Source organism: Apium graveolens, chromosome 3 (genome assembly GCF_009905375.1).
Source record: "Apium graveolens cultivar Ventura chromosome 3, ASM990537v1, whole genome shotgun sequence".
Classification (NCBI taxonomy): domain Eukaryota; kingdom Viridiplantae; phylum Streptophyta; class Magnoliopsida; order Apiales; family Apiaceae; genus Apium; species Apium graveolens.
In genome coordinates, this window is record NC_133649.1 from 64,002,427 (window position 1) to 64,019,852 (window position 17,426).

General features: G+C 34.2%; 1 protein-coding gene across 1 annotated transcript; it reads left to right on the plus strand.

The window, feature by feature from the left end:
* Nucleotides 1-8,574: 8,574 nt before the first annotated feature.
* Nucleotides 8,575-16,057, plus strand: LOC141712369 (cellulose synthase A catalytic subunit 5 [UDP-forming]-like). Its single transcript, XM_074515287.1, has 14 exons — nucleotides 8,575-9,357; nucleotides 10,148-10,343; nucleotides 10,429-10,664; nucleotides 10,785-10,887; nucleotides 10,976-11,159; nucleotides 11,760-12,026; nucleotides 12,269-12,614; nucleotides 12,823-12,960; nucleotides 13,247-13,372; nucleotides 13,471-13,683; nucleotides 13,768-14,041; nucleotides 14,121-14,314; nucleotides 14,403-14,753; nucleotides 15,200-16,057. The coding sequence occupies exons 1-14, from the start codon at nucleotides 9,277-9,279 to the stop codon at nucleotides 15,779-15,781; spliced, it is 3,291 nt and encodes a 1,096-aa protein (XP_074371388.1). The 5' UTR covers nucleotides 8,575-9,276; the 3' UTR covers nucleotides 15,782-16,057.
* Nucleotides 16,058-17,426: the final 1,369 nt, after the last annotated feature.

Consider the following 17,426-nt stretch of genomic DNA (forward strand, 5'->3'; position numbering starts at 1 on the left):
TAAGTATGGTGAATAGTGGATTAAAGCCCATTTTATCCTGAGAATCATGCATAAAAACATCACATAAATAAGGGTGCATTAATTACTAAGATCTAAATTATTAAAATTTAATGCACTAACATCTAAACACCATAAGCTTCTGGTACGCCACGATGTGTGACATGTATACCACCTAATTTTGTTTAAATGTTACTTCGGTCCTATTACTAAACAATATGCCACGTTGGGGTGGACTATATTATTTTTCATAGCTAAGTGTATACCATCATCAAATCTTAAATTATTCAAAATCTATGGAACTTGGTACGCCACGATGGGTGGCGTGTATACCTTCCAATATTCGTAATTTTGCCTTGAATAGAATACTTCAATTCAATATTCATCAATGGTTTGATTTTCAGGTAGTGGAGGAGTCACATCGGTCTCGCTTAAAACCCACAGCCTTACAAGTTCGATGAACCCGTTTTTGACAAAATCGCCCCAAATCAGAAATAAAGAAAATCCGTATTTATTCCTTTCAAAATTTATTAATTTAAGAAGTTTGTTCTAGTAATTTCTATTATATTCTAGACACCACAAATTACATGCCACGATGGGTGACGTATATATAATTTATATTCGTCTTTATGTTAAATTACCTACAACCAATAATGGAGACCATGGGATTTAATTTCATATTAATTCCCTCTCCCACTTAGATTTTTTTTATTAAAATTGAGGAATTTTAAAATTAAATGGGGCCCTATGTTGTTATAATTATGTCTAATCATGCATTCAAAATACACACATAATTTTAGCAACATATAACATTTAATTAAAACAATAAATAAATTTTATGTCCATGTCGTCCTAATTAAGTTAAACATGCAATTTTAAAAGAATTACACACATAATTAACGACACACATAATCAATAAATTAAAGCAATAATTAAAATTTAATGGAAAAAATTAAAATAAATTTTCCACTATTATGGCCCTTGAAAAAAAATCCAGCTCTCAAAAAAAAATCTGCCCCAAGCGCGCCCCGACGCCCCCAGCAGCCCCAGCAGCCCCAACAGTCCCAGCAGCCCCAGCAGTCCGAGCTGCCGCAGCAGCCCCAGCAGTCCCAGCTGCCGCAACAGCCCCTTGTAATCGCACAGCGGAACAAAAAACTACCGGAATTGATTTCCGATCGCACATAACTATTACAAAATACCCGGAACAATTACAAAAAAAAAATAGATCTAATACAAAACTAATTTTGTAAAATCTATTCTACCACGATCAACCCTCGTGTAAATTACAACCACGATTAAACCACGTGGAAACCAAAACAAAAATTAACCACGATTAAACCACGTGGGATCCAAACACATAATTAAAATATACATGGCCATAATAGTGGATTAACAACCTGCATCAAAACCAATACAAGCAAAACACTATATACACGCATATATAATTACGACATGGACATTATATCATAAAACGTAGAACCCATTACCAGGCTCTTGATACCAATTGTTGGGAACCACGGACTTAGGGTGTTACTATGTTTTACGATAAAGATTACGAAAAGAGGATTACCTTGTTAATGGTTGATTCCACGCTCTTCTATTGTATTTCCAAATTCCCTTGAGCGAAGTGTGGCCTCTGTCTTCTCAAGTTATCCTCTCTTCTTGCTCCTTGGTGGCTACAATATGTTTTCACACAATTCCAAGCAAGAAGAGAATAAGAATATATATAGGCTACAATAGGGACCATGGATAATTAGGTTGGACCTTCTAATTACATCTTGAGCCTAGCCCAATGTAATTAAATATTAATTCAATCCACTAAAGAATTAATATTTGCACTACCTTTCCTAATACCGTAATTTAATTAATTCGGTTCCAATATTATTTGCTTATTAAATTCCCCATATTTAAAATATCATATGTCCATTAATTAAATAAATTACTGATAATTTATTTAATTAATATCTTTTATCCTTGATCATCCACTCAACCTTTATTTAATTATGCCAGAATAAATTCCAACTACAGAGTTTCACATAATTAAATCTTTTTGAGCTTTCAAGGGGACATCATTAACCCGAATATTATCAGGACATGGATTCCTTCAATAAATAATATCCACCATGTATATAATTCCATCACCCAAAATATAATGATATAATTCAAAAGAATTATTTCATATATAAATCAAAGCATGTAAATAATATACACGTGTCAATTACTATTTCCGGATTAAGAACCTAAGCATTAATAATAACATAGAATCTTAGTTCTCCTTCTTAATCAGTATTAAGGGAACAATTCTAAATTTGATCCTGTTCAATATACACAAAGTATACTAGTATTATTTATTAGTCAATATAAACTAATCTAAATAATACTACAGCCATACCAGTGGATTGTCCAACACCACCTGTGCTGTGAACCTTATTATATTATATAACCGTATTTAACAATCTAATATTCTGTATCCCATTTGATACTAGATTGTTCACAATATATAATATTAGACAACATGTAAACATTCAAATGATTCTCAAATAAACTGGCTAGAAATAAATGTACATACTTCAAATAAATATTTTCAGTATACACTAACAATGCTATGTCTGCGTCTCCTTCACTAGGTTTGTCATCCTCCACTTCATCAGGTATATTTTCTTTCATATGGATTTTGGATTTAGGTGTTTCTCATCATATGTCTCCAACTTTATCATATTTTATATCTTTGTATTCTACCGCATCTTTGTCCATTATGACTTCTGATGGTTCTCCTATGTTATTGGAAGGCGTTGGTTCTGTTGTCACACCTAACGTGTCCCTATCTGATGTATATTATGTTCCCAATCTTAAGATGAATTTGGTTTCTGTGAGTCGGTTATATGCATCTGGATACTTACTCTCATTCTCTTCTTCCACTTGTTGTGTTCAGGACTCAAGATCTCAGAAAGTGATTGTGATAGGTCGTAGGCAAGGGGGACTCCATGTTTTAGATGAACTGAAAGTCTCGGATGTTGGAGCTTCTATTGTTGATTTATCATCTTTTCGTTTGAGTAATTCTTCGTCAGATTTTTATCTTTGGCATTCTCGTTTGGGGCATGTGTCTGCCCCTCGTTTACAGTATATGGTTTCTACAGGAGTTTAAGGACATTTAAAAACTCATGATATTTCTGATTGTAATGGTTGTAAACTGGTTAAATTTGCTGCTTTGCCATTCTATAAATGTGTTTGTTTTATCGTTGCACCTTTTGATATTATTTATTCTGATGTGTGGGGACCTTCATCTGTACCCACAAAGGGGGGTTCTAGATATTATGTGTCTTTTATTGATGATTATACTCATTTTACATGGGTTTATATTATGAAACGTAGGTCTGATTTTCTTGATATATACAAGGAATTTCGTGCTCTTGTACATACTCAACATTCTGCTGTTATTAAATATTTTCGTTGTGATTTGGGGGGTGAATACACTTCTAATGAATTTTGCCAGTTACTTGCTTTTGTTGTCCGCTCAGGTCCCCAGTGTGTTTTGGGGGAAGCAGTTCTTACTGCGACCTATGTGATTAACATGATTCCTACTTCTCATAATTTAGGTTTGTCTCCCTTTCGGAAATTATATGGAGATGTTCCAGACTATTCCTCGTTGCGTGTTTTTGGTTCCACTTATTTTTTCTTTCTCCCACATGTAGAGCGTACAAAATTAACTCCTAAAACTACTTTGTGTGTTTTCTTGGGTTATGGTATCAGTCAGAAAAGATACCGTTGTTTTGATCCTGCTAGACAAAAGTTATATGTTTCTCGTCATGTTGTGTTTCTTGAGCATATTCCATATTTTTCTGTCCCTGCTAGTTCCCATAATATGACACAGGCAGATCTCATTCGTATTGATCCTTTTGACTCGGATGTTGAGGAAACTTTGCCCACAGCTCCTAGTACTTCAGTTCCTGAGACATCTCAGATTCCCCCATCTTCGCCCCCGTCTATGACTACTCAATCCTCTCCAGAGATTTTGGATCCTCCTGATCCCACTCGTCAATCTACTCGTATTCGTAGGTCCACTCGACTTCCTGATTTTTCTTATTCATCTTATTCTCCTTCATTTACCTCATTTGTTACATCTATTCACGGTTTATCTGAGCCTGTTCCCTATAGAGATGTTGTTCGTGATCCTCTTTGGCAGGCAGCTATGGCTGAGGAACTTACTGCTTTACATCAGACACATACTTGAGACTTGGTTCCCTTACCACCAGGGAAACATGCTATTGGTTGTCGTTGGGTCTATAAAATTAAGACCAAATCTGATGGTTCCGTTGAGCGCTATAAGGCTCGGCTTGTTGCTAAAGGCTATTCTCAGGAGTATGGTTTATATTATGATGAGACCTTTGCACCTGTTGCAAAGATGACGACGGTTCGTACTCTAATTGTAGTTGCTTCAGTTTCCAAATGGAACATATTTCAGTTAGATGTTAAAAATGCTTTCTTGTATGGTGATCTACATGAGGAAGTTTATATGACACCTCCTCCTGGTTTTCCTCATCGGCCTGGTTATGTTTGTCGACTTCGTAAGTCACTATATCGTCTACGACATGCCTCTCGTTGTTGGTTTGAGAAATTTGTCACTGTACTTATTTCACTCGGTTTTCATTCTAGTCATCATGATCCTGCTTTATTTGTTCGGTGTACAAGTGCAAGTCGTATTCTCTTGGCTTTGTATGTTGATGATATGTAGGGGTGTGCATTCGGTTAACCGAAACCGAAATCGAATTTTTTTCCGGTTAACCGAAACCGAAATTGTGGAAAAACCGCTATCGAAAACCGAACCGAATTGTATTCGATTTTAAACCGAAACTGAACTAATATTTCGGTTATAATCGGAAACCGAATTTTAAAACCGAACTTAATACAAAAATTCAGAAAATCAGTAATTACAAAAAAACATACATTAATAAAGTTTGATATTGGATTTACACAATTTCAAGTTAAATTTGTATATTGGATTTACTAGCTAAATAACCAACGAACTTGGAGTTATGCGGCCAAAGCCTAACAGAAACCTTTTTCTGTCAAAACAGTAGAGTACAATTCCAAACTATGAAAACAGCCATACAGATGTATCAGATAATTCGGAGATATGATTTCAGAACTGAAGAGTGAAGAGTGAACTGAAGACTGAAGTCTGAAGTAGTGAAGTGACAGAGATTCATATTTCAGATAATTGATATATGTATAAGTATTATGTTTATGTATAATTCTATATTAAAATATTAATATTTTGTACACTGTATAATAATTCGGTTAAATATTCGGTTTTTCGGTTAACCACGGTTAAAAACCGAATTACCGAAAAACCGAATTTTAGGAATTCTACTACCGAAAACCGAACCGAATTTTACAATTTGGTTAACCGAACCGAAATTATTTCGGTTATTCGGTTCAGTTTTCGGTTAACCGAACCGAATGCACACCCCTAATGATATGATTATTACTGGTGATGATTGTGCCGGTATTGAGTCGTTAAAACAGGAGTTGGCTCGTTGTTTCGCTATGAAAGACTTAGGTTTGCTTCGTTATTTTTTGGGGATCGAGGTTGCTACTTCATCACAGGGTTATCTTTTATCACAGTCTAAATATATTGCTGATTTATTTGATCGTGCTCGCCTTACTGATAATAAGATTGTGAATACTCCTCTTGAGATGAATGTTCGATATTCGTCATCTGATGGTCTTCCTTTGGCGGATCCTACTTTATATCGTACTATTGTGTGTAGTCTTGTTTATCTCACTATTACTCGTCCAGATATTGCGCATGCTGTTCATGTTGTTAGTCAGTTCGTCACTTTTCCTACTACTGTGCATTGGGGAGCTGTTCTTCGTATTCTCAAATACCTTCGAGGGACTCAGTTTCAGAGTCTATTGTTTCCTTCTACTTCATCTTTAGAGTTGCGTGCTTATAGTGATGCTGATTGGGCTGGAGATCCAGAGGATCGTAAGTCTACTACTGGTTTTTGTATTTTTCTTAGTGATTCCTTAATTTCATGAAAAAGTAAGAAACAAGATGTTGTTTCTCGATCATCTTTGGAAGCTGAGTATCGTGCAATGGCTTCTACTACTTGTGAGGTTGTTTGGTCACGTTGGTTGCTTGCAGATATGGGTATTAAGCTTACGCATCCTACTCCGCTATATTGCGATAATAAGAGTGCAGTTTATATTGCTCGTAATTCTGTTTTTCATGAACGCACTAAACATATTGAGATTGATTGTCATGTTACCCGTCATCACTTGCAGCAGGGTACTATCACCTTATCTTATGTCTCTTCTTCACTTCAGATTGCAGATATTTTTACCAAATCTCATTCGATTTCGCGTTTCCGGTTCTTATCTGACAAACTCTCAATTCTTAATGGTGCAGTATCGTGAGTTTGAGGGGGATGTTAGAATATATATTTATTATATATTATTAGTGATATATTATATTAAGGGTGTTTTCGTAATTTAGCTTGTAACAGTTTATTATATAAACATTGAGACATGTATTCAGATGATTAAGTAATATAATAAAATCCTAGTTTTTATTTTGTCTCTCTACTTTTATCACTTTGAAGATAGCTGCATCGATATTAATTTTAACACTATTTTCTGTTGGGAGATTCCACTGTTCTTGACCGTCTTCAGAGGTCATAAAACCTAAGAAAGAGTCATAATTTTTGTCTTGAACAAATCGCCATTGGTTAAGAAAGGAGAGTGCCAAATTCACTACCTCGAGGGAGTCGATATTACGTTGCTTCCATATTGAATCATTTCTGTTCTTCCATATTATCCAGCATAGAGTTGCATGGATATATATATATATATATATATATGTCTTCCAGATGTTGGTGACCAAATAAAGCATGAAGCCAATCTGCAAAGAAATATAGTTAAGAAATATGACGTTATCTTTTCGTAATTAATCTGAAGTAATCTCAAAAAACTAATTTAACTTTGACGACGGAAATAAACTCGTTTTATGTGTTACGCAAATTGGACAATTATTAATTAATAAGTAATTCATGTTATGCATAGCATAGGATGTAATTGTACCATGCTTGAACACCTTGCACCCAAGAACGGATCTTGGAATAAATTTCACGGGGAAACCAAATTATTTTAATATATTAACAAAATTTAGTTTCAGAGGGGCATTATTATATATTTCTAGAAACTTTTATGGTAAAATTTTAGATTTCTTACTCACTAAGTTGGTTGTATAATTGTTCACATGAATTTGATTATTCGGAATCTGTTGCTAGATTTTGGTTTCTTACCCTCACTCGCTCTTTACATGAGTTGATCACACTGTCTGTCTGTATTGATATACCCCATTATTACGGGTGCAAACTTTGCTGCTAAGTAATTATTATTGGAAACTTGCTTTCTCTTTTTCTTGCTCTAAATTTTATATTGAAAAGTGACAACTCAATTAACAAAAAAAGTGATGATTCTTTTAACCTAATAACTTTTATCTTAAGTTTCTAATTTCCAATTTAAAATTTTGCAAGATAAGGCAGACAAAATATTTATGATATTCTAGAGATGATTTCTTAGTTTAAAGTATTATTTTTATGTTATTATTTACTTGTTAATTGGTTAAAAAGTTACTTATAATATATAGATACTCCTTCTGTTATTTTTATTTGTCGCTTTGATTTTTGCACGTATTTTAATGTGTTTTGACCGGGTAGTTAGAAGTATGATTTTAAAATTATTTTTTTTGAATTAAAATATAAGTTATCTTTATTTACAAAAAGAAAATTTTACAAATGATAATTTTAACTATACAAAAGTTAAAGTGACAAATAAAAAAAACAGAAAGAGTATTAAACTTTTTTTACTGATAGGAATATAAATAGATATTAAACTTGAAGGGAACGAAACTCATTTATTTTATTAGCTAAAATAAAAGCTGGATTGAACCCCTAAGATACAAAAAGACATAAGAGTTAAGTACAGTATTAAACTTTAAAAAATGAGTACATACCAAGCACGCTTGTCTAAGAAGTAGAATAATTGGGGTTTAGTAGACTAATAAAAAAGCTTAACGGTTTACCAACTGACAAGTCTTTCCTAATCACACTACCATCAGTTTAGCATGTCTTTGACATGCCCATTCCAATGTAACGAAATCCATTTACCAAAACATTCTTAACTAACTCATTAACAAACACCACCCAACCATTACACCTCCTTAATTACAGACTTAATAGTATACATTACAGCATATTAGAAAGGCTTTGTAAGTTTAATATTCGTTATTATTTCTAAATAAATTGTAATTTGCCAACTAAAGATGTCAGAAAATATTAATACGGTGACAATTAACACATGAAACTGTAATAATATAGAAGAGTAATAAAACAAGTAGGTAAATAGTACAAATCTGGTCACTCCGGTAAATTAGTGAAGAATGTATCCACGATGGAACATGCAACACAATAGGATCTTATAATAGACTTCTTAAGATCACATCCTCATTCTTTTATTATTATTATTATTATATAACTCCCATTTCTTTCTTCCGCATTTTCTTTCTTTTTCCCCACTTTTTTTGTCATCTCTCTCTCTCTCAAACCTTAATAGTATCAGCCAGTAACATCCAGCACACCTTTTTCACTACATCAATCTTACATAAACACACACACACCAAGAACAGAAATTTCCATACATGAATCATATCTACATGATTTGTAATATATTTTTTAAATAAGAGGATAGTGATAAATACAAGGAAAGGAGTGGAAAAGCTGAAAGTAGGGGAAAAAGGAGGTTGATAAATTGTCTGGTTATGCATTACTGCTGCTATACTGGCTTTGGGTTTTGGCTTTGGCTGAGCTTAGTAAATTCAATTCCAATTTGATAACTGTTACAGCTCCACCAACTTACGTTGAAATTATACTCTCAGTTTCATCATCACTTCATTATTATCATCCTACCATCAAAAATTGTATCTAGTCTCTATATTTGCATACATGCAAGTCTAGTTTTTCAGTTCATTCTTCTTTCCTACGTGTCAACATTTCACAACTCGTGTCACTCTATATTACTTGCTTCAAGCCAGCTACATCATACTCTCAGCTCCTTCATTCAGGAAATTTAATATATAATTAATTTAATTTTGATAAATCATATCTTTTCATCTTTCTTCTCTCCATGTAGATTTTGTGGGGTTTGGTGCACTTTTGATTCTCAATATATATATAAATAAAACTATCCTGGTGAGTTCTGTTTGTGGGAGTGGTGATGGATACAGGAGGGAGATTAATTGCAGGTTCTCACATCAGAAATGAGTTTGTTTGGATAAATGCTGATGAGACTAGACGGGTATGTTCTTTTTTATTCTCTCCTTAATTTCAATCTTTGATTGTACCCTTGTTTGTTCTTAGTTGGATGTTTTACCCTTAAATTGGTGGTTATCATGAAAATTTTGTGAGTTTGGACTTTTTTTATTACTGGTTTTTTGCTATATATAGTGCATGATATACATATAAGATATAACATAAGGCAAGCGTAATTCAGGAATTTGTTGATAACATTGTTCTAATTTGCAATATGTTATGTGTTGTTATGCTTGCTATTTATGCTAATTAGGGTTGTAAATGAGTCAAGATCCTCATGTATGGTTTGGTGTCTGGCTCAAAATAAGATCAGCTCATTTTATGAATGAGAAAAAAAATCTGCTCATTTAATAAAAAAGCCAGGTTTAACACGATTTTAAACTCATTGGCTCGAATTAAACTCGAGTTAATATTTTCCTAAGAACCGAACCTCAAATTTCAAGAGTTTGGAGTAGTTAATACAAAGCTATAAAACTGAAATAAAGATCGTTATGGTCTTTATAGTGGTCTTAATTATTAGTTATTACAACAAGAAGAAACCATTGTCTGATAACTTTAATACAAAAAATGAATAAGGTGTGGTTAAAACTTTGGTAGAAAAAATAAACAAAACCTGTATTTAAAATTTGAATTTTTATACAACTGGCATTTCAATGTATTGTTTGTTACTCTTTTATGAATACTTCAGTCTGGACATAAGTGATTGTTATACTTGACTATGCATGTTTTTCCACTAGCTTTGATCTCAATGATAATGAAAGTACATTTTGTTCCAGCTACATCCCGCAAAAGCCTTGAGTGTGCAAATATGTCAGATCTGTGGGGAGATGATCGAGATAACTGTAGATATGGAGATCTTTGTTGCCTGCAACGAATGTGCTTTCCCTGTTTGTAGAACGTGCTATGAGTATGAAAGACGAGAGGGAAATCAAGTCTGTCCTCAGTGCAAAACTAGATACAAAAGAATTAAAGGTAATAGTTTCATGTATGATAAATTGTAATTTTATCAAACTCTAGCTTCTATGCAAAGTGTAGTTTAAAATGGGCAAAACTGCAGGTTGTCCAAGGGTTGTGGGCGATGATGAAGAAGATGATGACATTGATGACTTGGATCATGAGTTTGATTTGGCTAAAAATGATGCTTTGTACCCGTCAAAACTTTCTGCTGCAATGCTCTTTGCACGCCGTAATAATGGTTATGGAAGCCAGGCTAGTTCATCTGGACTCTCTACGTGCTCAGAACACGATTTTTCTCAGCTTCCTGACATCCCTCTCTTGACCTACAATGAAGAGGTGAATAGTGTTATATATATGGTGACACCTCCATGTTTCCTTTTGTTCCAGAGATATGTTTTTCAATTTTATGACTATTATATATAAAATTGTTAATCTTTTATTTTTTGATCACATTAGGATGATGAGATCATGTCTAATCACCATGCGCTGATAGTATCCCCTTTCATGGGTCATGGAAATAGAGTTGATTCACTTCCTTATGCTGGTTCATCTGTAGCCTGTGAGTTAGTTTGCTTTGTCACATGATTATGTCAGAGGTATTTCCATTCATCTCTTGAGCAGTCACAACATTGTTTTCAATGTTGCAGTGCAACCCAGGCCAATGGTCCCAAAAAAAGACATGACACTTTATGGCTACGGTAGTGTGGCCTGGAGGGATAGGCTGGAAGGCTGGAAGAAAAGGCAGAGTGATAAACTACAGGTGATAAAGCAGCAAGGGAACCATGGTGGAGACGTTGTTGAGATTGATGTGAACAATCCCGATACTCCTTTGTGAGTTAATACTACCCTTATCATTTAAATTAAAACTACTTATATCATCTTATCAGCTTCTTCAGAAGAGAGAATTTTTTTAATAAGATCACAAGAAAATTAAGAACTAATCAACATGAGTGGTTAATTACTTTTACAGTACATACAGTCTTACCTCCTTTTAGTCTAGGACAGGAACTAAAAGCATTTAAGTTAATCACCAATACTGAATTCACCTTCAACTCCTTAAAATGTTCTTACCTGGCAGGAAAAGCGGAAAATATAAAATCCTGGACTACTAATAAAATCTGTGTTTAGTCTGACAGTATAAATAATGTTGGTTGCCTTTGAGTTGTAAGTGGTGTAACTGTATGCAGTGATAACTGTTGGGATATAACTATGTAATTTTAAAATTTGTGGAAGCATAAATTGTCAAGAAACATTTACTTATTATCTATAACAGAAGAGTGGAAGAAAAACTTAGTATTTCTCTACCAGGAATTTTTGGATTGGCACTTATGTGTATTTCCTATAAAACCAGGTTATATTTTTTTGTTTATCCTGTCAATTACATTTATATTAAGTACAAGAACTTACAAGCTTATCGGTTTACTATGTCAGAATGGATGAAGGCAGAAAACCACTTTCGAGGAAGTTGCCTATTTCTTCTAGCAAGATAAACCCATACAGATTGATAATATTGCTCCGCCTCATAATTTTGGGCCTCTTTTTTCATTATAGACTTTTACATCCTGTACATGATGCATATGCTCTGTGGATGACATCGGTTATATGTGAAATATGGTTTGCTCTATCCTGGATTCTTGATCAGTTCCCAAAATGGTATCCAATTGAACGAGAAACATATCTCGAACGCCTATCACTTAGGTACGTGAGACTAGTTTGTATCGAATCACTTATCTATTTACTTCATCGCATACAAACATGAGAATCGTGATTTTTTTTATATATCGAAAAGGTTAAATTTAAGCCTAGCTTCCCAGAAAATTACCTACTCTTTTCTGTTAAACTAAATCTCTCCTATTAGCATATAACTAGTAATATTTGCTATTTGAAAATTTGACATTATAGTAGTAAACTTAAGTTTTTCCATTTTTTGTGCTCTGCAGGTATGAAAAAGAGGGGAGACCATCGGAATTAGCTAGCATAGACATCTTTGTAAGCACGGTTGACCCCCTAAAAGAACCTCCACTGATCACAGCAAACACGGTTCTATCCATCCTCGCAGTGGACTATCCGGTTGAAAAAGTTGCATGTTATGTCTCCGATGATGGTGCAGCTATGCTAACTTTTGAAGCGCTCTCCGAGACTTCTGAATTTGCTACTAAATGGGTCCCTTTTTGCAAAAAGTTTAATATAGAGCCACGAGCTCCAGAGTGGTACTTCTCTCAGAAGATTGACTATCTAAAGAACAGAATTCATCCAGGATTTGCTAGGGAAAGGCGTGCGATGAAGGTCCACTTTTATCTCCTTTGTTTTTAGTGCTTAAATATTTTGAAGTTGCAGCATGTTCTTTTATGTTAGTCATACGCACAATAGTCCTACTCCTACATACTCAATAATATATATGTTAGTTTTAGGCTTTTAGCTATATTTCCTCCTTCACTTAATTATTTCAGATTTGTCTCCTTTATGACTTATTATTGAATGACAATGGGTGCAGAGGGAGTATGAAGAATTTAAAGTACGAATAAATGGTTTGGTTGCCACAGCACAGAAGGTTCCCGAGGATGGTTGGACAATGCAGGATGGAACTCCATGGCCAGGAAACAATGTCCGTGACCATCCTGGAATGATCCAGGTCAAGTTCTATCTATGAAAACTTTGTTTTATTAAGTATGACTCTCTGCTTAAACTTTGTCTATGGGGCCATCTAGGTAAAATCTGAGTATGATTTCTACTAATAATTATGAATTCTGGTATGATTACCCTTTACAGTTTCCACGATTAAATTTTACAATCTTGATCGATACACATGCATCCTCCATGCCTGCTATTTTTATGTGTTAAAGCAACCATGTAAGATAAAGTATAAGTTCGGTATATTGACATTTGTTTAAATGGCTTGTTTAAATTGCTTTTTCTAGGTCTTTCTTGGTCACAGTGGTGTTCTTGATGTTGATGGCAGCAAGTTACCGACCTTAGTTTATGTATCTCGTGAGAAGAGACCGGGATTTGATCACCACAAAAAAGCAGGAGCCATGAATTCACTGGTAATTGCAAATTCCGTCCTTGATATACTATTTGCAGACGGCTTTTGTACAATATGAGCTATATTGATTTTTCAATTCACCTCTATTTTCATTATTAGGTGCGGGTTTCGGCAATTCTCTCGAATGCTCCTTTTGTTCTGAATGTAGACTGTGATCACTATATAAACAACAGCAAGGCACTAAGAGAAGCCATGTGTTTTATGATGGACCCAACTGTAGGAAAGAAGATTTGCTTTGTGCAGTTTCCTCAAAGATTTGATGGCATTGATCTTCATGACAGATATTCAAATAGGAATGTTTTGTTCTTTGATGTATGTTACCCTTCTCTTTTACTTTAGTTTGTTTTACTTTCCTTTGATCCAATAAAAAAGATCTAAGTTTTCGGTTGTCTACAGATCAATATGAAAGGTTTGGATGGTTTACAAGGACCGATATACGTGGGAACGGGATGTGTTTTCAGAAGACGGGCACTTTATGGGTATGATGCTCCTAGCACTAAGAAGGTTCCGAGTAAGACATGTAACTGTTGGTCGGAGTGGTGCTTCCTCTGTTATGGTTGTGGAACCAGGAAAGACAAGAAGATAAAACCTGAAGAGGAAAAGAAGCCAAAGAACAGGGAGACATCAAAGCAGATACATGCTCTTGAAACTATTGAAGAAGGATACGAGGGTAAGCATCCCTTTATGATCAACTTTTTATTTTGACATCATATCAAAAACCTAAAATTCCTGACGTGGCTCTATTGCAGGATTTGTTACCGAGTTTTCAGCCTCTACTTCCCAAACAATACTTGAGAAGAAGTTTGGAAGATCTTCCACGTTTATTGTCTCTACTCTACTGGAGGATGGGGGAACTCGTTATGAGTCCAGTTCAGGATTCTTGAAAGAAGCCATTCATGTAATCTGCTGTGGTTATGAAGACAAAACAGAATGGGGAAAAGAGGTAACTAGAGTTCGCGAATTTAATTTTGGGGAACTTCTCATATCACTTTATGTTATTATTAACATTCCATTATACTATGCTTCATCAGGTTGGCTGGATATATGGTTCTGTAACTGAGGACATCTTGACTGGATTCAAGATGCATTGTCATGGTTGGCGGTCTGTGTACTGTATGCCTAAAAGGCCTGCATTTAAAGGTTCAGCACCAATTAATCTCTCTGACCGCCTTAATCAGGTTCTTCGTTGGGCCCTTGGATCTGTAGAAATTTTTCTCAGCAGACATTGTCCAATCTGGTATGGTTATGGAGGCGGGTTGAAGTGGTTGGAACGACTGTCATATATAAACTCAGTTGTGTATCCCTGGACATCCATTCCCTTAATTGTGTACTGTACTTTGCCGGCCATTTGCCTTCTCACTGGCAAATTTATCGTCCCAGAGGTACAATCTAATTTCACAACTATGCTGATAAACTGCATCATCAAATTCATGCCACTTTCTCATCTTCATTTACACACAAGGAAAGTACATTAGGAACAACGGAAAAATCGTAAACCTTCCCTGATGCAAGTCATCATTTGGAACTTTTAAATGTTTTCTTGACTGTTCATGTTACTAAATATTTTTACATTGTTCCTGACAAAAAAAGATACAATTTTTACATTTGTTATACTAAGCGAGGTCGTGAGGATGACTAGGAAGGCCTCCGTTACATGAATAAAAAGTTTCCCGGATATTGCATCATAATAGATTGCGTACACATACATATCTCAAATCTTCAGAACTGTAACTGCTTGCAGTGAAAACATCAAGAACTTTTCTTTGTACTATTAATTTACTGCTAATTATGTATTATGACTGATTAAATGCCGCATAAAACCTTGCAGATCAGCAACTATGCAAGCATTGTGTTCTTGGCACTCTTTATGTCCATTGCAGCGACCGGTATCCTTGAGATGCAATGGGGTGGTGTTCAGATAGATGATTGGTGGAGGAACGAACAATTCTGGGTGATTGGAGGTGTGTCATCACACCTCTTTGCTCTTTTTCAGGGTCTTCTCAAAGTTTTGGGTGGTGTGAATACCAACTTTACTGTAACATCTAAAGGCGGTGACGATGGAGAGTACTCTGAGCTTTACATATTCAAGTGGACATCTTTACTGATCCCTCCCACAACCCTGTTGATAATTAACCTAGTCGGGGTTGTCGTAGGGATATCTGATGCCATAAATGATGGTTATGACTCTTGGGGTCCGCTGTTTGGTAGATTGTTCTTTGCATTTTGGGTCATTGTTCATCTTTACCCCTTCCTTAAAGGTTTGCTTGGTAAACAAGATAGAATGCCAACAATAGTAATGGTTTGGTCGATTCTGTTAGCTTCTATATTGACCCTTATGTGGGTTCGAGTCAATCCATTCGTTTCCAGAGATGGTCCGGTGCTTGAAGTGTGTGGACTGGATTGTGACTGACATATAGAGATCATGCATGGTTCCTTCTGATACAGGTTCTTATCGTTACATGGATATGCTCGATGAACTATATCACCAAGGTATAGTGAGGTTTTCCAAATATTATAGGTTCACAAATTGTATAATATTTGATAAAAGAAATAGAGGAGGTTCCTATGTTGGTAACCTGTTCTTTGCAGGATACTTGTTGTTCTTATAAAACTTAACTGTTTTGGTTGCAAGCTGTTCCATTTTGTATGATATGTACTGAAAAGTGTAGGATGCAAATTTGGTATCTGTGGCAAAGTAGTAGTGTCTACCTTTTGATGTTAACTAATACAAACAGATTCCCATCACAATTCAAAATACATTTTAGTTGTTTGAGCAAGTCGAAGTCGAATGGTAAATGCAAAATAGTTATATCCATTATTATAATTTGGTACCAAAAAACTTTTTGGCGCTAAAATAAAAGTTGCACTCCATGCTAATTTCATAACTAGTTTCAAATTTCTATAAATCTTTTAACTTCTATTTAATTTAATATTATTTTAATATTTTATGATGTACAAGAAAATAATTATTTAACTTTTTCCCTCGATTTTTAGTAATAGATGAAGTTCTAAATCAAGGATGCATATAGAACCAAGGATGCATATATGTTGCATCTAAGTATGATATTCTTTTGGAATTGAATTTTTTGTATTTGATGTTATATTATATAGTAATAGTATCAAAGATACCATTGCATTGGACTTGCTCTTATATTTCGTTATATAGAACTAGTTGAAAAAACCGCGCTTCGCGCGGTTGACGAAAAATATTTTTAAATATAATTCAAATACCATGCTCAATAGTTAATTAAAAATTTATTTTTAAATATATATCATAAATAATTACTATTCATCAACCTCAACATCTGTTTATCGATAAAATATTAAATTACCCATTTGCAATCAATTGTTTCCTCCAATTATATTTTGTTATACTTAATGTCACTGATATATATTTTTGAAATTTCATTTTTCCAACCTGCTTGAGTTTTTGTGATCAAATTAACTTAAATTTGACAATAAATTAAACAACAATCTTTCATTATTTAAAAAAACTGAAAAATACATATTAAAGTAGATTACATGTATTTTATAATAATACAATTCTTATAATTTATTTAGTCAAAATTGGATCAATTTGACTACAAAGAGTAAAAAATGACAGATAAATTGGGACGAAAGGAGTACATGTTATAATGCTAGACTGCTCGTATATAAAGAAATTGAAATATGGAAGAATTATAACAAAATTCAAATAATCTTATATTTACGATGCTCTCAAATTTATCATTACTAAAGTGTATTCTTGATTGTCGTTTTAGTTTTTTCGATATTTTATCATAGTCGTCTCTTTTCCTTTTTCTCCCATTCTACAATAAAATTTTATTTGTTTTGTAGAATTATATGTTTACATGTAGTCATATATTTTTTTTATCGTAGTTAACCCGCAGCCGCTACCATTCGGGTGCGCATATAGTCATATCTTTTGAAAAAGAGTAAGAATAAAAATACAAAATAATATAGGCTAAACACTTAACGTTTTTCTTTTAATCTTCTTAGAACCATAATTTATATCTTTGGCAGAATCATCACCTATATATTTTTCAATGTTATAT

Excerpts from the sequence above, each read along its gene's own strand:
- LOC141712369 (XM_074515287.1), top strand. The coding sequence starts at position 9,277 with ATGGATACAGGAGGGAGATTAATTGCAGGTTCTCACATCAGAAATGAG. Across the intron at positions 9,358-10,147 it reads ATGCTGATGAGACTAGACGG|CTACATCCCGCAAAAGCCTT; the intron begins GTATGTTCTTTT and ends ATTTTGTTCCAG. Across the intron at positions 14,754-15,199 it reads GCAAATTTATCGTCCCAGAG|ATCAGCAACTATGCAAGCAT; the intron begins GTACAATCTAAT and ends AAAACCTTGCAG.